Below are 22,012 nucleotides of genomic sequence, written 5' to 3'. Positions count from 1 at the left end.
CCCACCTTATAGCAACAACACCTGGCTTTCCGGTGCAACAATTCCAGACAGCCTTTAGTAGTATTCACCATTAGTCGAAAGAGCACTAACAAAAGGAAACCAAACAGACATTGCGCACGACTATTTCATAGTATTAGTTAGCCTATCAAACTTTCGTATTGCAATGCAATATTTTCATAACTACATATTCCGCAAATATATTTTTCTTTTCGATTCCCAGCGGGAGTTCATGTGGTTCGGATTTCGTAGGTGCTGCCTCATATAGCCTCGCTGCTGAAAGGGAAGCAAAACTCAAAATCAATTCAATTCAATATTTTTCTCTTTTTTGCGTGGAGCATAATACGGATCTTATATGGCTGGTTAATATGAACACTATGACTACAACACGTATATCAAGCCAGAAAAACTTGGGAAATATCTCGAAACTAAGAAATTGTTTGTATTTATGTGCAGTATGTACTTCGGCAATTTATAATATACCAGGTGTCTCTGAAATAATATTTTTCGTTTGTTCCTTTATTTTAAAAGCATATTAGTCACTATCTTCAGACGCACTATTACTGAACATAATTATCCTAGTTGAGTCTGCATCATAATTCTATCTTAACCTAGAAACAGATTCTCCACTGCACAAAATAATAAATGCAAAAGTTTTGTGTTCAAGAAAGTAAAGGATATTACATTCAGATGATTGCTCCACTATTGTATTTTAAAATATCATTTTGAAATTATGACTTCAAACTGCTGAATTCCCTTTATGCTGCAGACTGGACTGGAGGGTGATTGATGGAAATCTAAGGAGCGGATGGTCAGCGGACGTCTTCCTTCTACAGAGGTAGGAGTGCACTTGTCTCCACTTGCTTGTGGGGTCATTGTACTGCGTATATGAAATTAAACAGCAAGAAATTGAAACATATCAGTTATAATAAAATGATTTCCTCTGAGTTGAGAAGTATTGCCTTTTGTAAATTCAGTATTTTTTTGTTTCTCTTTTATTTTTTAAAGCAAGGTTTCTGCTGATGTAAGTTGTGCTTTGGTGCAATTCCCAATCCCCTTGATGATGTCAGCCCCACACTGAACCTATGGTGAGAGCCTGCCTACAAGATTGCTTAGTGATCAGATCTAATCAGTATCTGAGGTGTAAATCCAAGCCTCAGAGAAGAGAACGCTACTGGTGTGTATGGTGAAATGATCTGTAGAAAATGTAAAATAGACAGAAATCCATGTCCGTTTACTTCTATTTACGTTACAATTGAAAGCACACTGCAGTGTACGAAGTATTCGTATAGGCAGTTGGCCCACTCTGATTGGCTACCCTGGCCAACTTGTAATCCCTGATTGGGTACTGTTTTAGCATTGATAAACCACCCACCCGATATGTCACCAAACGAATAGCAACTTCGCTACTTTTGTAGCTAATTTTCCTGTTTCTTGTGAACGACGCAATATAGCGCAATTATTTCTACTAAAATGGTAAATTTTATTCTAAAAACGTCAGGAGCAGTTTGATGGTGGGAGAGACGCTCTCTTCAACTTTTACAGAATGAATTCGAGATTGACTTCTTTGAAAAGAGTGAGTTTTCTCTTTAGCGTGGTTTCCAAGTCTTGACTGAACGTCGACTGCGCAAAGGTGGATGAGAAGTTGTTGTACGTTCGTTGCTGTGAATTTTTTAAACGACGTTCAGAATTTGGATAGGTATTGAATTTTGTGCTCTGAAATTTTTTTCCGACGTACCTTCTCTCTTTGAAAAGTCGGGCATAATTTGTGGTCTGCAAGGTATGAACCATTAGAACTAATACAGGAGGCTAGAGCTTGGCAATCTTCTTTGGACACACCTGTGTAAGATGCCGTTTTGGCATTTTAGACAGCGAGGTGATGTTTTACAGTTGAAGGAACTGTGTCCCAAACGACGACAGCGAAATCATTGAAGGAAAGAAGCTGCTTCATAAGATTCTACAGCAATCTTGTAATATAGCGAGAAGTTCAGCTGGTAGATTTGTTCCACATCTTTAGTGTTTAAAGAGCAGCTAAAAAGACAGGATTAGGCATCTGTCTTTCGAAATTTCCTCCTAAATCTAGATTTTTCGAATATTCTTTATTTGTTGATCAGAAACAATATGAAATCAAATTTATTATAGTTCATGACATATTTCATCTATTTTGGTATCATGTGGCAATTTTCGTAAAACACTTGTCATGATATTGTGTTTATTTTAGGTCTAGCATCGGTAACATGTTCAATTTTATACATCTAGCTCTTTTATTATATTTTATTTTATAGCTTCTATCTTCTGGTAGTCAGCTTCTGATTTACAAGAAATGTATATAATAATGAGTAAAGATACAAGTCGATAGATCATTGAATTGCTCAGTAATCAGCTGACAGAATTCATGCTTTTTGATTGTTGGAAGCTGGGGACTTTGCTTGCAGAGATCTTGACCTGTCAAGAACAGAAACTATGAGGTAAAGATTAATCTTAAGTGGTTTCTTCTGAAATTTCAAACTGATTAGAAATCTTCATACATGGTGTTTCAGGAGAATGGATATTTTTCTCCTTTCTAGTTCTTTTTGGGATCCAAAATGTATCCTTTTCAGAACTTGAGGCAACTTTCGCCTAATTCACCTTGCCCTGGGAGTGGAGTTTCTTGGTTGAGACGTATAAGAGCAAGTTTGATATTTCTGCGGACATCCGTGAAGTGCGAGATATCGATAAATCCTAATAAGTAGAGGTAGACTGAAGGCCTGGAATCAGTGTGAAGGACGGTCGTAGTGGCAGAAAGCTAGGCTTCTGAGTTTGAGTTTGATGATTGAACAAGATCGCCTTAGACGCAACGTACAGAACAAGGCAGGATCAGATTAGACTCAAACTTCGTCCAGAGGACACAGAATACGAAAGAAGAAGAAAATGCCAAATTGGAGCTGTCCCATCCAGAAAAATTGCAGATATGCTGCGCAACATAACGCACCACGCGACAATATGATATAAGGTAAACGTCGCAATATACCCGTATATGTCGAAAACGGAAAGGATGGGAAGCACCTGGATGATATCAAGATATCTGATATACTGTAACACTAACTTGGCGGCCATCTTGAAAGTCGCGATACTGGATATAGTGTAAGCGGGAAAATGAGAATAGAGGGGTGACCTATCAACGTAAGATAAAATGCAAAACGAAAACCACTGATAAAACCGAGAGAAAGATATGTGCAACAGTGTGAACGGGACAATGTGTGGAAGACTCGGGCAAAACAAACGTGTATGCGAAGGAGAGAATAATAGGGAAGGACGCCTCGGCAATGCTTCGCGACAAGTAACTGGGACAGTATCTGTGCTTGAAAGTGCATCCGCATTGACATATTATGACTTTTGAGGATATTGGGATTTCGTTTGAGAAAATGTAAACCACACTTGCAACCCGCGATACGAGCACTGTTTGGAAACTACATATTATTACTTATTGAGCTACAAAGGACTACCTCTTGTGGAACAGCAAGTCGGCAGCTCACTCCGGAGTGTAGGAGATATCTTGGATTGGTGATCAAAAGCACGACCTACCCGGTATTGAAGCCCACTCCTGGGCAACGTTTTGTACGTTTCTTGATAATTTTTTTTCTATTTCGTTTGAACAAAGAACATTTCGGCGTACGTTTGTTTGTATCTGAAACAAAGTGTGTACGGATGAGAAAGCCCAGCCATGTTCTAGCTTCCGAATATTTACATTTCTTTATGAATGATTCTTTTTCCTTTGCACGGTTTGCCACACTGTTTCGCGACGGTCCCAAACAGAGTCACAATGTGAACGAAAGGCAGCGTTCTACATTGACTTAATGAGTTCCGTGAGTTGTTGCAATCTCCCACGAGAGGGCTAATTTACCACACAATGAATTATTGTATCCTCTGGTTTCACTGGTACAGGTGGAACGAAGTGAACGTGACAGTAGGGGCCGACCAGTGAGAAGGGGTAGTGTGTTTATGGAATACGCAAGTCAAAACACGCAATATTCTATGTAGTGAATGTGTTCACAGTATCGTTCATCTACAAACACCAATGTAGAACTGCAATGACGAACCCTCTCATTGTAGTGTGATTGATGCAAAGTGTACTTCAAAACAAGGGTATGTCCAACAGACAGAACCGACCGTACAGTGCATTGAACAAGCACGATGTAGCAGAAGTGAATGTGGATAAGACTCTAGACACTGATGAGTACGAACCCGGTCCGAATCAAACGGGTAAAGAGGATGCTGCGGATAATGGTGACGACACGCTGCCTTAGAATGATTCTTCGCCCAAGCCACAGGCAACACTGTTCTCATCCGCCAGTGACTATGAGTCGATTGGAAACGAACGTAATAGGCAATATTATACCAGGGCTAGTGGAGAACCAAGTTAACATATTACATCACTGCCTTGACGTAAAAGGTGTCAAAGCGCGTCAAACGTTCGCACATCGGTCATATCGCTCGATAGTCACAGGTTCCGGAACTGTCCCTCGCAGAGAACACTTTAAATGGAAAGAACAACGCGAGAAAGAACTGTTGAAAACAAAACACGAAATATATCACGAAATCACAGAGCATGTGCTGCAACAATTTACAGCAGCGCGACGTGATATGCACATTGCGCATGACTGTGACCTCAAATAATGGGCGAAGCAGCAGGATCTGAAGAGTAGTTTCTGCACGCTCAATGCTAGTCACGCATTGATTGCGGTACTCGAACATCAAAACAATACCGTGAGTCGCAAAATTACGTCATATGTCACAATGAAGTATGGATGCGACAAGAATTATATTGATTTGGTTATTGCTGGGTGGCGTGACGAGACCAAGAGCACTATGTAGGCTTTTGAGAATGGAAATATATGGAATGCTGATGAATCCGGTTTTGCGAAAGAGTTCACAAGTGGCCACAAATTAGCCAGAAGACGCTCATCCCACATTCAGGGCTGTGTCCAGTCCATGCATGCAACGGCGAATACGTACAATGTGGTGCCGTTGCTGACGCAAGCAGGAATGGTGGCGAATAAACTCTTGGTCATTCTTCACGAACCTGTAGCTTTAAGTGCTCGACTTCTGGAGGCTATGTTCGCCGTACCAAATTTAGAGGTATTCTGGACCCCTTCTGGTAGCATGACAAGCGAAATGTATTCGGCTTTCATCAACGAGGCGTAATACCACAAGTAGCAGTAGATGCTACTAAGACACACAGTCCTTCTGTTCCTTGATTCATATATGGACAGAGACACATTTGGAAGGCTACTCCATGAAAGTGGCTTCAACGCCGATCATATTCGTATCCAGTCTTGGGAAGTAACGTAACGCAAGTCGAACTCACTCGTGCACATCCCTATGAGTAACGCAGTATTGCATTTTATCAATGTTACATTATATGAAAATGTTCATATAACAAGTAAAAATTTGTCCTTGCATTTACATAAAAAAATTCAGAAGTACAATAATAATAATAATAATAATAATAATAATAATAATAATAATAATAATAATAATAATAATAATAATAATAATAATAGTTGTAGTAACAGTATTACGGAAAATTGAAGTAATAATTATTTTCACATATTTAAATTTTCGGACCTAAAAGTAACGCGTTACTTTCGAAGTAAAGTAACAGTTACTTTTTGGGGCAAGTGACGCGTTACTCACGCGTTACATTTTTAGAGAAAGCAAATTAACTTGTAACGCGTTACATTTTTACAAGTAACTTACCCAACACTGTTCGTATCCATATTATAGCTGAAAAGACCACCTCGCAGTGCAAACTGTTGTATCTATACTACTTCCGTATATATAAACACGTGGTACGACGGGTTTCGAAAGCATTGCGTAACCACACAAACGTGAACCATCACCAGCGAGACACTGTTCTTAAGCTGCATTCCCTGGCACACAACCAATGTTATCCACGATTTCACATGACGCATCTATGTGGGTGGAAACTTGCTGAATTAGGAGGATATTGCTTTCCAGTACAACACAACTGATTTCTGTTTCAATCTACGACAGCGTGAGTGTTGACAGGCAAGTGACCAGAACTACAGTATGCGGCAAAACAAACAGTACTAAAATTCGCGTACGGATTACGCGCAGGTGCAAAGTGGTATGAACTATGAGTGTCACAAGTGTGTTTAGTTTTGTGTGGACTAGTTTAGTGTGCAGTTAGCGCGAAATTAATGTTACTCACAACAGACGAGAAGGTGTTTATTGTCAAGCATTATTTCATCTCATACGGTGTGGAGCAGCATTTCACTGCAGGAGATGAGCACACACGTCTACTGTATTGCTCTGAATGTTAGCTATGGCATATGATTTTATCAGTAACATATGGTTCAGTGATAAAAGTCATGTGTACTTTCACCACTACAGCAATCCACAGTTGATTATTGACTCAAGCTTGCATGATTCGCACGGTTTTGGAAGCACCAGGAACCTGTTTTTATAACAAGAATGGATACCGCATGACGGAGCTACTGTCCACACTACAAGTGCGTCAGTTGCCCTTCTGCCCACAGGAGTTTGGACATCTCTTGATCTCCCATGTAACGGATTTCCCATATCCTTCCCAATTCCGCCATGATCTCATGGTTCAAGATGCCCACATATGGGCTATGCAGAAGAAAGCAATTTTTCGAACATGTAAAACCGTACAACTATACTTGAGATACGAGAGAATATTCGGTCGTTTGTTTTGTGGTTCCAGCAACCTGTGTTCACTAACATGTTCATCCATGTACAGAACTGCTATGAAGAATGTGACATGTAATGGTCAACATTTAGAACACATGATGTACAGGGGCGATTCCTCTTAAATTTCCAATATATGTTGAATAATATTTAGTTGACATCTATTTAACCATATTTCTTTGTTTCATTATGTTGTACAGCAAAAAATAAATAAATGTCAATGATGTGATTTCAGTACTGTTTATTTTGCCGCATACTATATATATGAAAAAATGTGCTTAGTGTTTGCGGGAGCTGTGTGTCACCATTCTTATTAACTCATTTCCACTGAGATTTTCAACAATAGGTACAATCTTGACACTCCACACGCGTTGCCATATGGAAATCGTGCCTGCCTGCACATTTGTCTAGCAGTGTGTTGCATGTTCTCGAAAACATAGAGTTGTCTTATCTAAACCGTTGTTTTATTCCTGTCGTCCATTATATACCGGCACACACAAACATTAATCTCTCTCTCTCTCTCTCTCTATCTATCTATCTATCTATATCTATATCTATCTATCTACCTATATATATATATATATATATATCCTCTGTTCGCATGAATTCCTATTCACGTCCATACCATGCTTGATACGTTATCAGAGGTTGGGACATTGATTTTCGGTTTCAAATCTACGCTACATTGATATTTCACACGTCCCCTTCTCGTTTCAATACCTTACTATATTTCCTCGATAGCGGCTTTCAAAATGGTCGCCAAGTCCATGTTATAGCATATCAGGTATCTTGATATCATCCCAGTGCTCCTCGTCCTTTTGGGTTTCGACATAAACAGGTATCTTGCGATGTTTACCTTATATCTTATTGTCGCGTGGTGCATATCTCCGGTGTTTCTGCATGAGGCAGCTCTAATTTGGCATTTTTCTTATTCTGTGTCCTCCGGACGAAGTTTGAGTCGGATCAGATTCTGCCTTGTTCTGTACGTTGCTTGTTAGAATGCGAGATGTTTGACTATGGTATGTGAACCAGACCAGTAACCACAGCTGGCATTACATCCTTCGGTATTTAGATTTAATTGCTCGGAGGTTTGCGGAGGAACGAGCATAAAATGATTGACCATAGGAGTCATGTGTTTTCTATTCGCCTTCTAGGTGGCTTCCATCTTTTCATGATCAGCTTTAGTAGAGTGTCCGGGGGAAAAAGTCCGTTTTTGGTTTTTGGGGTACCTTTTGTTGGAGTTAAGCAACATTGCTTGTGCTGCAGAAAGATTAAATGACGGTGATGTATTGTTCATGTTATTAAAGGTGTACGGTGAAATTTGTTAATACAATGAGGTAAGTTATATTTTGTCTTACTTTGAAGAAATATTTTGCTTTATGAGAAATAGTACTATAGACTGTGGGAGAAGTTACGACTTATTTTATTGCTGTTTCATGTGAAAACACTTCTTCAGGAACAATATGCCCTACCTTCCCTTTTCCCGGTATCAGTTATGAGTCAGCATTTCATTGTAATCAACACATGTGCGAATGGGGCAAAGTCCGACTTTTTCTGGGGCAAGAATCCGAATGCGGACTTTTGCCCCACCTCTTGAATTTGTAAATAATTTTATTCTTAAATTTAAATCCCAATTTCTAACATTAGACCTATTTAAATTCGTTTGCTACGTAGGCTTTCTTTAGTTTAACTAAAGCTATGTAGGCCTGTATGGAGGTTGATCTTCAAATTTAGGCAAGCCATGCTCAACACTGATTAGTTCACCGATGGCACCAAGGACACTACTCACATTTCAGCAGTGTAAACAGAGCCTAGGATAGTTAGTAATGTTAACACATACCCGTTTATATTGCTGAATCCAGCTGTTAAGGTGTGAAAAGTGCTCTTGATGTCATTTAGTTCATCGGTGCTGAGAGAGATTTGTCCTTTGCTATTAGAAACACTACCAAAAGATATGGTTTAAGTTGAAACAGATACCACCTAAAATATGTGTTATTTTTCGGAAGGTCGAGTAAAGAAAAGAAGAAAATGCGTTGTCGCTTTGGTTGGACGAATGTGCCATGGTTGGCTCTAAACACACAATACACGTATTTTTTTTTATGGGCTTGGTCGTAGTTTATTTTCTGGTTCTTGTCAACAACGAACCTTTGTATAATTTACTTTTTTTCTACAGGGTAGTCCGTAAGTCCTAGTACAGTGTATAATTTTGGAAACAAACATGATTAAACCAAATGTGACTAGCGGAGGGCGGACTTGGGTAAAAGAGCTACGGATTGATGCATGAGTGGTGAATGGCTGCCATCTTAGTGGCCGCCATCTTGTATGCAGGTTATTTTTTTCAAATGGGAAGATAGGCATGTGACACATCAATTAACACCGTTTTCTGCAGGGGAATGCAGTCTCGCAAGCAGAAATACGCTATCATGTCCCGTTCCAAAGTTATCGTGCCCCAAAGTTCACGGTTTTCTGTTTCCTTGCAAGGAGAGCGACATGGCACTAACGCTGCACGAAAGACGTTCTGCCCCAAATTTGACAGGTTTTCTTTTCGTTGCAGGTAGAGCGAGATGGCATTGTCGAAGCCGAAAAGAATTGAGATCATCCTAATGTCTGGGGAAAGAAGCAGTAGTGTGGTTGCCCAGGACTTCAACGCGCGCCACAACGAAAGACCTGCAATAAGCCACAACACCGTTAGCTACCTCATTACGAAATTCAGTGTAACTGGTAACGTTGACGACAGACCACGGTCATATATACCACGAACCGCGACAGGTAAAGGGACACCCAAAATGGTGCTTGCTGCGAGTGTGAAAAGTTTGAAGCACAGCACAGGACAACTATCAGCGATAACAGGCGTACCACGTGCTTCCGTCATGAGGGTTTTCCATACGAACAAGTGATATCCCTTCAAGTTGCAGCTTGTCCACAACTTTTCAGAGGACGATCCGGACCGGCTCATGGAATTCGCCAATTGGGCTTTATCACAATTTGACCGAGATCCGCATTTCCCAGCCAGCGTTCTGTTCACAGGCGAGGCAAACTTTAATTTGGATGGGGAAGTGAATCCCCAGAACATTCTATATTGGTCGGATGCAAACCCACATGCGATCAATCCCTGCAAGAGGGCTACCCCTGCTCATATCATGGTGTGGTGTTGCATATGGAACACGTCGATCATAGGACCCTTATTCATTCCTCGTACCCTAAATGGTGTTCGATATCTGAACATGTTACAGGAGTTGATGTTTCCATTGCTTCTCCGCCCTGATGCCACCATGCCGTGATACTTTCAGCAAGATGATGCTCCACCGCACTATGCGCTGCCTGTGCGGAATGCTTTTGGATCTGCTTTGGATCTGCATTTTCCTGGACGTTGGATCGATCGCCGAGGCCCTGTGGAGTGGCCAGCCCGGTGGCCGGACCTCACTCCCTTGGATTTTTTCATGGGGACACTTAAAATACCTGGTGTATCAGGCGAAGATTCGGGATGTTGCACACCTACAGGGACGTATTCAGGACGTCTGTGATAGCATCACCCCTGCTGTGTTGTTACGGATTCAGGAGGACTGTATTAAGAGATTTCGGTTGTGTGTTGCAATCGACGGGCAACGTGTGGAGCACATTCTGCAGGTGGGAATTTGGGCCGTCATAACTTTGGAACGGGATATGATATCGCATTTCTGCTTGTGCGACTGCATTTCCCTGCAGAAAACAGTGCTAATTGATGTGTAACATCCCTACCTTCCCATTTGAGAAAAGTAACTGGATCCAAGATGGCCACCATTCATCACGCATGCATCAATCGGTAGCCCCTTTACTCAAGTCCACACTCCGTTAGTCAAATTTGCTTTAATCATGATTGTTTCCAAAATAATCCACTGTACAAAGACTTATGAACCACGCTATAGTTTAACTTTATCATTACGAAGAATAACTTCATACTTTGTATGTTTATTGAATTTTTCTCAAGTGAGATAAACTTGTCTTTTTGCTTAGTCTTTTTTTTAATACGAAGAATCACTTCATGCTTCATATGCTTTTTGTTTATCTTAAGATTCTTGTAGAAAACAAAATAATTCAAGAAAAATGCCTGTATGTCGATTTTCTACTTCGTGTATTTCAGCGGACTTTTGCCGCATTGCGATAGGACTTCTGCCCCGTATACTGAGGTAAAAGTCCGAATTTGTCCATCTTTTTTTAAATTGGTGTATTTTATTAAATAATAAATTGGTACAGTATGTCACATTCTTATTCGTACACACATTAATGTGAAAGAAAACCACTATGTATTAAATATACTGATGGTAAAATTGACAGCAGATTGTTGGAGGAGTGAGGTAGGACAATGATAGACAAACCCAGTGCAGAAAGGGGCCAAAACAAGGACAGCATAGAAAGGCAGAAAAGAAAACATATGAGAACTCCCGAATTTACGCCACATTGTTATTCGTACACTTGTACACAGGTTTACATTTCATATACTAAAAAGGAAAGAAAACAGCAATAGAACACGAGCATAGCTAGTGTGGCGTACAGGAAAAGGACTCTATATTAACTGTTGGTGTTAATCGCGGTGTACACAGGTAAATAAACCTTCAAGAATGGGGAAGAGTAAAGAGCTAGGAGAGAAAGTCAAAGAGACAATCGTAGCGCTAGCATTACGGGGGTGGTCGTTAACAAAATAGGACAATTCACAGTAAAAAGGCACACAACAGTTCAATGTATAGTAAATAAGTTTAAGTATAGTGGTTCAATGAGAAATAAACCAAGAAATTCGATGAATAAGAAGGTAAGTTAGAAGGACGAGAGAGTGATTGTGAGATAGATGAAAACAAATCCCTGACTAAGTGCTCCAAAAGTCCAAAAGATAATAGAATGTGCTACAGGGAACAAAGTAAGCACTGAGACGATTCGTCGAGTGCTACACAAATACGGTTACCATGGTCGAATATCTCGGAAGAGGCTATTCATAAGTCGTAAGAATCCTAAGTTACGACTTCAGTTTGCAAAAGAGCATGTTAACAAGAGCCAGAAATTTTGGAACAATGTCTTTTGGTCAGATGAGACTAAAATCAATCTCTTTGGGTCTGATGGGGTCCACAGGTTGATGCGAAAACACGATTTGGACAACAATATTGTCAATACCATACCCACGTAAAACATGGAGATGGTTCTATTATGTTTTGGGGGTGCATATCGGCAAAACGGGTTGCTAAAATTTAGTTTATTGATGTTACAATGGACAAGGTTATGTACCTTGACATTTTGAGGAAGAATGTTAAGCAAAGTGCAGAAAAATTGGGCATGCTACCAACTTTTATGTTCCAACATGATCAAGATACCAAATATACGGCAGGTATAAATAGGAACTGGTTAATTTGGAATGTAAGCAAACAATTGCACATCTCTCACCAATCCGCTTACCTTAACCCTATTGAACACTTATGGGTTTATCTGAAACCTAGGGTTCACAATAAAAACGTTAAGTCAAAAGAAGACGTAAAACGGGTGGTGACGGAAGAATGGGGCCAACATCAGCCCTGTCACGTGTACTACTTTTCTTATTCTATACAGCAGCGATGTATGGCAGTTATTAAAGCCAAAGGCTACGCTACAAAGTATTAGTTATTTTGTTCTTTAATAAAATTGTTTCTTGCGTTAATGTATATATCTAACTGTACGAATAATAATGTGGCGAAATATTGCATATCTTAATTTAGTTACGCACGCATTTTATATTATATCGATCTGTAGATTGTTTCTTTGTATCTGTAACAACAAACAAGTGTTTCAGAAGTATTTATGTTCAAGCAGAAATAAATGTCCTTCATTTATTTACGCGCATCTCTCATTTTTCTTTATGGTCACCATGTGTACGAATATAATTGTGACATACTGTAGTCTTTCTACCACCTTCAAAATATAGAGGAATGTTCACTTATACTTCTGTGCGGAATTCGTTGTTTCGCCGTTATATCTTTCTGCTCCAGCACAATTCAAACACCAAACTGCGGATTTTTGCCCTCGCTTACTCTATGTGGTCAGCGACAACGCGAACATCCTGATGACGCTTTCCTTCATTGCTTTCGTTCCGCATATGGAGCACGGCGTCGTAGTTTCATTTGTTTTAGTAACCAAGAGAAAATTCATACCAGTCAGAACAATGTCCAATTTTCGTATCAGTTAAACTCAGCTGTTTTATGCTCAACCATATACATTAGTCCTTCTTATAGATGCTCTGGCATGGTTTATAACTATTATGGCGAATACACATACTAACATCTCACTAACAAGCGGATTGGAGCCAGATCAATAAAAACTCAATTCTAAAACCCACCTTGGGCAATTGACAGACGTCGTTGTAAACTAATTGCCTAAATCCTTGCGCGTCTATGTATGTGACACTCTCATCTACTTAGTGCGTGAATCAAAGTGTCCATATTTAGGACAACGTATCCTCGTCTGACTATTCTACTCGTTCTTATAGAATGTCTGGAGTACTCATAAGTAATCGAGAGCTTATAGGATGTATTACTAATATTATTGACGTTTTCGGGGAAACCCTATTTTTAATAATCGTCTTCTCGGTTTTATACGTGAGCTTGAAATATTTGAATAGGTTCGACTGTGGCTAATAGATGGCATCACCTTACCGTATCTTTACAATGTATTTTGTAGGGAACGGTAATACTCAAAATAATTCAATCAAATTTAGAAGATTAATGTCAAACTTTGTGCAAAGACAAGATCAACAAGTAATCGGAGATTCATGCATTTTCTAATTATTTTATTCATTCTTGAGAGCGATTAATTTTACCCTTCAGAAACATATTTCTAGTAATGAAACTCCCTCATTAACTTCTCTTTTCTCAAATTGTGAAATTCATGTCTTAAATATGTATGAATTGTTAATAATATTATCGCTCTCTAAAAAATACATTGAGATTATGTATTTTGTAATGCCACCTATTGTGAGCGCTCATTTAAACTTACGTTAAGATTCTCCGAGAATTTTATTTTATTACTAGCTGAAAAGTCCCTTCTTCGAACGGGGAGAATAGGTATATGAAAAGTATTTGAATACATTTCCCTTCCTTATCATACATCTTCCCATGAAAGTGTAATGACGAAACTACCTAATGTCATCCCCTTCAATCCTCCGTCATCTCACAATGCCGATGGTGAATAAATGAGGCCTATTCCGGAAGAAGGGCACATAGACCGTTTCCGTGAATGGAGAAAATGAACCTTAAAGATTTTATCAGAGCATATAACAATAACATCTGCTCTGATAAAATCTTTAAGACTCATTGTCTCCATTCACGGAAACGGTCTATGTGCCCTCCTTCCGGAATAGGCCTCAAATGTGAATTTAAACAGTGTTGGGATGGTCACTATTTATCTCAGCGAGCAAAAAAACTATCGATTGACAACTAATAACACTCGTTTCGTTCATTTTTGCATATCGATTTCTTATTTTATACTGCTACATCTGATTATTTTTATACAACAAGATGTGGGTGAAGGCAACCTATTCGCATAGTAAGTACTTGTAAATACCTTAAATGTTAAATTTTCATACTTACTTCAAAGCAATGAACAACTGTTGGACTTTGTGAAAAATTCCACTCTCCTTCGTAATGAACGTGGGATATTACAACATCTCCATCTATGTTAAGATTTGTCACAAGTTGATACGGAATCCTGTGCTTAAACGGCGCGAGCATGTGATCGTTGAAACGGATCTATTCAATAGAAAAGACAATTCTTAACTTCCAAATGTGGATGGTAAAACCAACACATTAAACAGTGTAACACTAAATTAAAAATAACTCTATAAAGCTTTGGTATTTCATATGTAAGTAATACTGAACATTCAATTACTGTTGACTGATTGTACGATGCTTAATATTACATTAGTAAACATTCTAAATATCACCTCAGATATGGAGTAATGAAATCATAAATCAATCAATTCACATTATACAAGAATATATATCGATTATGCACTTCTCTTCTAATTTTTCTCTTTACTATTCCTTATTCGGGAAAAATAAAGAAAAATATTCAGTCATAGCCATGATTTAGTTTTCTTAATTCACTTTTGTCTTTCTTCTATTCTTCCTCTTCGTCACCAACATCCAATATTCATCATCAAGCTTGTCAGCCGGCTTAGACGTAGTACAGATTTAAAGTTCAGTTATCCCTCACTCGAAGGAATCAAAATGCATTATCATCAATAGTTCAGTGCATTTAGGTTTTGACCCGGAATTTTATAATAAGAAGCTGAAAAATAGTATATATGTTCAGATTGTGGTTTTGAACAACACACTCACTAGGGATGAGTCCATACCGGGACGAAGTACCTGGGGAAAACTTATATATCGTCTGAAAGCCCTTGCCTTCAGAAGTACGAAACCGTTTTCAAATCACGGGCAAACCCACAAACTCACCCTATAAGGGGCATGTTTGTTGGTGATCGTGGCCCTATGTATGGCATATACGACAGAAGTAAAAATGAATGTTACGATGTATCATGGATAAACACCAGAACGTTCCTTTTTTTTGGCTCATTCCTAAAAGGTGAATCCGGCGAGAGTTTGATGAAATAGTCGAATGGAAACGTCGATTGTCAATTTATAATTCCTGGAATTGAAAGGAATTACAGTTTCATTGGAGAAAATTCTGTAACAATTACCAGGGTATACAAATGACGTACAGAACATAGGGACACTGTATTAGCTACGTCGAAAACTACCATAAAACGTGCACACATTCATTTGCAGCAAAACGAAAATTTTGAAATATCTATATATTAAAATGCTACGATTACATGTTTGTGGTCAAGAAATGTTCATATGTTTGTGGCAAATCCTTTTAACAATGATGTCTCAGAAACTACAAACTCTGGAAAGATGCCGTTTTCACTGATCGATTGCAAATTTTGTGAAGATTGAGTTCTAATTTAATAATCTTTTTATATGGACGTTATTTCTTTATTACATTTTTTGGGAGTACACGGAAGTATTGAAAATTTAAAAAGTAAAACATCATATCCTACGAGTTATACATCTCAATTCCAGGGGCGTAAATAAGGGCCCGCAGGCCCTGCATTGCGCGGGGCCTCAAGGCATGAGGGTCCCCCAAATCGTGAAGTTGGACATGGGGAAGGGGCCCCACTCCACGCTGTCTGCGGGGAGGCCCCCACACTTTTAATTACGCCACTACCCAATACCGTACATTTGTATACGAGGTTAGTAAATATCTCCGGCATTTGTTTCATGGTTAAATGATAATGAAATCGAAGCATAACTATTTCTCCAGTGTAAGATGAATCTTTATTGTTTAAAGTGTTTGGCCCAGTAAACACGATATAGCTTATGACTGACATTATAATTCATTGTGTGTGTAATGTGTTTGCTCATTGCACACTGCATGCAAGAAGAAAGGAAACACTGATCCTACATGAACTAGAAACTCCAGCCAGAAGTAGGCTCAAATCTTGCAAACGGTGCCCCACTGTTTTTGAAACGACATGTTTTCGAGCGTGTTTTTCCAACAGTAACGTTATTTAGACAGCTGTGTTTATGTGTTTTACTCTGAATATAACGTTGATATGAAGTTTTTCATCTGTTTCTGTTTAGTGATTTTTCTTTTAAATGGATCAATCTGTCATAAGAAAATGAAAAGATAGACAGCATGTGCGTCAAAGCAGTGCCATTATTGAAGAGAAAAAGAGAAAAATTAATTCAAATGATAGTTTGGCTGATGGATTACAACCTGAAAGTGTCAATGGAAATTCAAATTTTGTATCGGTCACCATCACCATCAATGTCTATAGAAGAAACCTCTCAATCTTCACGTCTAGTAAGTGGTTCAGATTCTTCCCACCCTTCGAAATTTTCAAAGCCGAATTAAACTTTAGTGTTACCTACAAATTTTCCACAACAGTCTCTAAAAGATCAAAATTTGAAATTTCTGCCAACTTGGTTCCTTCCGTGGTTGCACGTCGATCCAAACAAATTAACGCCATTTTCTGTTTCTACTGTATGGATATCTTGAAAAACAATTTTTAAAAATGTTCTTACTAAAACCATGGAAGATGCTTTCTCTACTGTAGGATATTGCAACTGGAAGAAGGCTAAAGGGAAATTTCGTATACACGAAACTTCAGAATGCCATAAACCGGCTGTGCTGCGCTACTTGCAAAGAAAAAATCCAATAGAAAACCAAATAAACAGACAAATTTTAGATGAACAACGGAAAGCCAGGAAATTCCTGGAAAAAATGTAATCTCAAGTATACGTTATCTTGCAAGGCAAGGACTTGCATTTAGAGAACATGATTTCTGGTTCAGGAATTTCTTTAAGTTGATGAGCCTTCGCTCTGAAGATTTTCCACAATTGAAGAGCTGGATAAAAGAAAATATGAAGAGATGTAGTTTCATTTATGTTAAAATTCAGAACGAAATCTCGAAACCATGGGCCAAGAATTTGCTTTTCACATATGTAACAAAATCAAATCTCAAAACTATCCTCTGTTCTCTATCGTGTATCATGGTTCCCGTGATGTGAATGGTAAAGAACAATTAAGTATTTGTGCCAGGTGAGTTGATGAAGATCTCTGTCCTCATGAAAGTTTTCTTGTGTTCTACAGTATATCAAAAAAACTACTGGCAAGTTTATAGCTTCAGTTATTCTGGATGGGATGGTGAGACTCCACCTTCCTATTGGTTCAAATGTAAGGTCAAGATTTTCTGCTCTAATCGAGGCTAATGATGGTGGTCTCGTCTCAAACATTGTAAACATTAAACCCTTGTGTCTCACTAGGTGAATTTGTAGACTCAGTCTAATAATGGGAGTAGTCTAACATTATGAAGAAATTCTCTTTACGTTCGAAACGATGAAGACTGTAGGAATTGTCAACACATTTTTAGGTTCAGCAGCTGGGTTTTTGCGGCTTTTTGAAAAAGGACCTACGTTTCTTGGGCTCGTATGGCTAGAGATAGACCGTATTATCAAGGGTTGAAGCTTTTTAGCAGCACACGTAAAGACTCAATTTCAGTGCCAAAACGCCAAATTTCAAGAGGCATTATTTCAAATTCAAGAGACTGTGGATGGTGGTCCTTACCAGCGTAAAGTGAGTCACGCACATGCAATGCAAAAATTCATATTTTATTAATGTTCAATGGATGTACGGATAATTTCCCAGGATGAAATTCCCAGACATGCCATCACCCGAATTGTCAGATATCCTCTGACTTTATGATTTGTTCAAAGTAGCCAAACGATAAGCCTTGTTAGCAATGAACGCGGAATCCTTTGGCGGGGTGTCGGAAGTGTTAAGGATCGTGAGCACACGATCTCTCGTACTCGAGAAAACGCATGGTGCGATGTTTTCTCTCACGCTTATAAGTGAAGAAAATGTGGAATTTACAATGACGAAATACACAATCATCACACGTTATTGCGAACACAAAGAAATATAGAGCTGCCTCTTCCTAGCACTTCCGCTTTCCCTCCCAAGCATTGGATATCCACTATTGTCAAGGTTTACCTTTTGCCTACTTTGGAACCTTCTTGAATCAGGGTATATCTGAAAACTATACTGAAAGCAATTCTGAGAATTGAACCCTTTACACGTATTGACAATTCAAAAATGAAATTAAATGAAATCTTTGTTTTTTACGTCCCACGATTATGCCGGTTAGGCTAAGGGAGACGGTGATGATGAGTAATGAATGAAATGGTGGAATGAAGAAAGTGGGAGGAAACGGGAACCCCCCCCACACGGTGTTCGTCCACCACAAAGTTCACTTGGCGGGGGCTGAGATACAACCCGTGATCCCAAGCACCAGAGTTGAACGCTCTACCACTGAGCCACCGCGGCCCCCGTATTGGCAATTTATGAAATATGCACTTTTGGATTGTGTATGTCTGGCTTCCTTTACGCTGATAAGGACCACCATCCACAGTCTCTCGAATTCGATATAGGACCTCTTGAAATTTGCCTTTTTCAAGATTTTGATGTGAGGAATCACCTCTTACAGGTTGTCGATATAGTTCATTAACACCCGATATATATATATATGGTATTCCACAACGAAAAATCAACATTTGGCTTTTGTTTCCTCACCAATATAATATAATACGTATGTTATATTGCACAACCTGGGTACATACATGCTACCTTTTGGAGTTATAGGCTGCCGAAAACATGAAAAAATGAACTTAAGACCACTTTTTCCTTTATGTTCTTGCGTACTATTTGTAAGTCTTTTTATTTATATTTGAATTCTCTGGACTATAATATTTTATCATGACCGAAATCAGTATTTGTCGTTAATAAAATATTCGAACCACAAACGTTTGCAATTTCCTACATAAACTAGTGTTTTTGACTCTTACTTGAAGGGGCAGTTTTAGGGTAGTGGCTTGAGCTTCGTTTTGTATTTTAGGTTGCGCTGTTCGAATCCCGCCTAGGAAATTTACTAATATTTTATAATTTACAATGTTGATATTTCTGACGTATAATATCATTGAAGAATAGTCAATTTCTCTCGTTCTTACAACTTAGAGTTGAAACGACTTCCTTCACATGGGAAATACTGACAACATGACGTCACAGTCTACAATCTCGATTCGTACTCTCTGAAAACTAGCGTGTTAAGCAAACAATTGGTGAATACATAAGGTATGAGTCATAAATGTGTCTGAAACATTATTGTTTCATTGTGAAATAGTTTCTAAGTTCTTCCACTCTCACTAGAAATAATAATATTTTCGTTCGCCATCTCCAACACGTTCCAGATATCTGTTAAACCAAAATTTGCAAATAGGTACTATTCTTTTTTATATTTGTATGTATATTCTGTTAAAAAAAATCAATATAACGCATATATAAACCAAAGTATTTTATCCAAAGAAAGGGCGTTACTATGTATCGTGATGAAGAGAAATCCTACTTAGTTTCATTTAAGGCATCCGAAGATTCGATTTTCATATTGTTCAGGAGCCTATAGGGCAATTGTTACTTAAAGATGAACATACACTATTCCGAGAATCGAGACAAAACGAGAAATGTTTACGATACTTTTCGTCCCGTCTCGGTTCTCGTCTTCAAAGCGAGACGATAATTTGTGTTAACATTGTCCCATCTCAAATTTATAATGTTAATTCTTATGTTACTTTTCTTGTTTTAGAAACGAGATGAGAAATTCCTCTTTTTGTGGGCAACCTTATACAAAACCCAAATATTCTTGTCAAATGTTACGTTTCTGCTTGTAATAGTATGACCTGAAGGATAATTAGCTCCTAGGTTTCAATCTTCTACGAGATAATAATAATTATCATTATTTTATTATTAGTCCTATTATTATTTCTGAAGATTTGGTAGTTCAGGTATTGAAACATCCGAGTATTAAATATCTGAAGATAATAAAACATGTTACCGCCACGAAAAATTCTAAAGTAATTAAGAAACGAGTAAGAAAAAAGAAATAGGAATTAAGAGGTAAGAATATAAAGTAATAAAAAATACCTTCTCAACGGAGATTCCATCCAAGAAACTCCGGATTACTGGTCGAGCGCCTCGACCACTGAACCCATGATCACTACACGGTAAATTATTCGTCTGTACTGTGGTTACATTAGGTTCCTTTGCCTCCGGTTGGAAAATTGTATGTTACTTTTCTTCATTTCAAAACGTCTTTGATATTTCTTTTATTATGATATAAGTCAATAATCTTCGGCATAGTTTATATTAATAACTTGAGTTGTTCTTAAACCTATGGTTTAGAAGTTTGTTTCTTCTCCACACGAAACTACAGATATGTCAGATTTAATTCGTATACTCTGCATTTGTTTCTAAGCAGTCGCCATTACCTGGTCAAAGACATGTCCGCCACGATATAACAGACATGTCCGCCACGATGTATCCGGACCGCCAGCCAACTTATAGTGTTTTTGCAACTCTACGATCAATCGACTGAGTGCGTTCGATGGCAATGGAGCGTGCCGATGAGTAAAGGTGAAAACTTATTAATTAGAATAAATACTGAGACCGACCTTATCGCTGCAGAAGCTCGCTATCACAGACAGTGCTATTCTTGTTTCAATCGTATGGGTACTACTTTGCCAGGGCAAGTCAATATTCCCTTCAGCAACTCATCGAAATAATGAGAATGCGTTGTTCTCAAGATGTACTACATACAGAGAAACAATTAAAAGAAGAAACTTCAGAGGCATTTTGCTGAAAAACATTGTAATTGACGAACGGATTGGGAAGAGTAATGTTTTATGTTTTTCTGTACTAGCTCACAAACTTCTCACTGATAATTGGTACACTGCAAAAGAAACCAACGAAACGGAAGAAAGCACAAGGATTCTAGAAATGGCATCCAAAATAATTCGTCGGGATATTCGTATTCGAGTGTACGAATGCGATTGTTATCCTACATTGGAACAAATTGCTTCTGGAAATGACGTGTTAATTCCAGAAACACTTGCTAGCTTTATAAACGTGTTTACCCGAAATCACAAACCATCCGACGAGGACAAACCAAACAGGAGAAAAGAAATTATAATAGCGCATGCAATTATTGTTTTCATTCGTCCACGCTCATTTATCTCACCTTTGCAACTTGACCTAAGTGTATACCTTCATCGACGTTATGGATCTAAGGTTCTTGTTGATACTTTCTCAAAACTCGGAATATGCGCATCTTACAAGGAGACTATCAAATTTGAAAATTTCGTAGCTATAAACGCCTCACTCTCAGTAGATGACAATGCATATGTGCAATTTGTGTTTGACAACGCTGACTACAATGTCCAGACTCTGGATGAACATGAAACTTTCCACGCTATGGGAGGCATCAGGTGCATTACACCGGCAGGATCCGTGCATGCGAATAGTTCAGTACCGAAGCGGAACATTTATTGTGCAGATTCCAAATTGGAATCGTTAAGCTTTGGTACGGTAATGACTTACCAGCGACCTTTGAAGGCAGGAACGTGCCTTCTTCAGGTAAAAGATATCGGCGCAGCTCTCACAGAATCAGAAATTTCAAAAATGCACTACTAGTTGATCTATGCTGGATGTTTGCGTACATGATGGAAAAAACGTTAAGCTCTAATTGGAGTGGATATGTGGACGGTATTACCAAAGCTATGCCGAAGGAATACGAAACATCAGCCGTTTTCCCTCTACCTTTGTAAATCTTTCCCCAGGAAACCCAAGTACAATTTACACTTGTCTCCTGAACGCAGTGCAGCAATGCATGAAAAAGAACCAATAACCCTCT

At 38.6% G+C, this 22,012-nt stretch overlaps 1 protein-coding gene across 1 annotated transcript in view; it reads right to left on the bottom strand.

The window, feature by feature from the left end:
• LOC145672652 (32 kDa beta-galactoside-binding lectin-like) overlaps positions 1-22,012 on the bottom strand; it is a 380,765-nt gene that overhangs the window by 254,524 nt on the left and 104,229 nt on the right. Inside the window, exon 4 of the mRNA XM_081741814.1 lies at positions 14,295-14,453. Coding sequence (XP_081597940.1) covers positions 14,295-14,453 — 159 coding nt within the window. The remainder of the gene's footprint in view (positions 1-14,294; positions 14,454-22,012) is intronic.

This window comes from Thermobia domestica, chromosome 16 (genome assembly GCF_964235325.1).
Source record: "Thermobia domestica chromosome 16, izTheDome1.hap1.1, whole genome shotgun sequence".
NCBI classification, from domain to species: domain Eukaryota; kingdom Metazoa; phylum Arthropoda; class Insecta; order Zygentoma; family Lepismatidae; genus Thermobia; species Thermobia domestica.
This window is presented reverse-complemented; position numbering and strand designations above follow the sequence as displayed.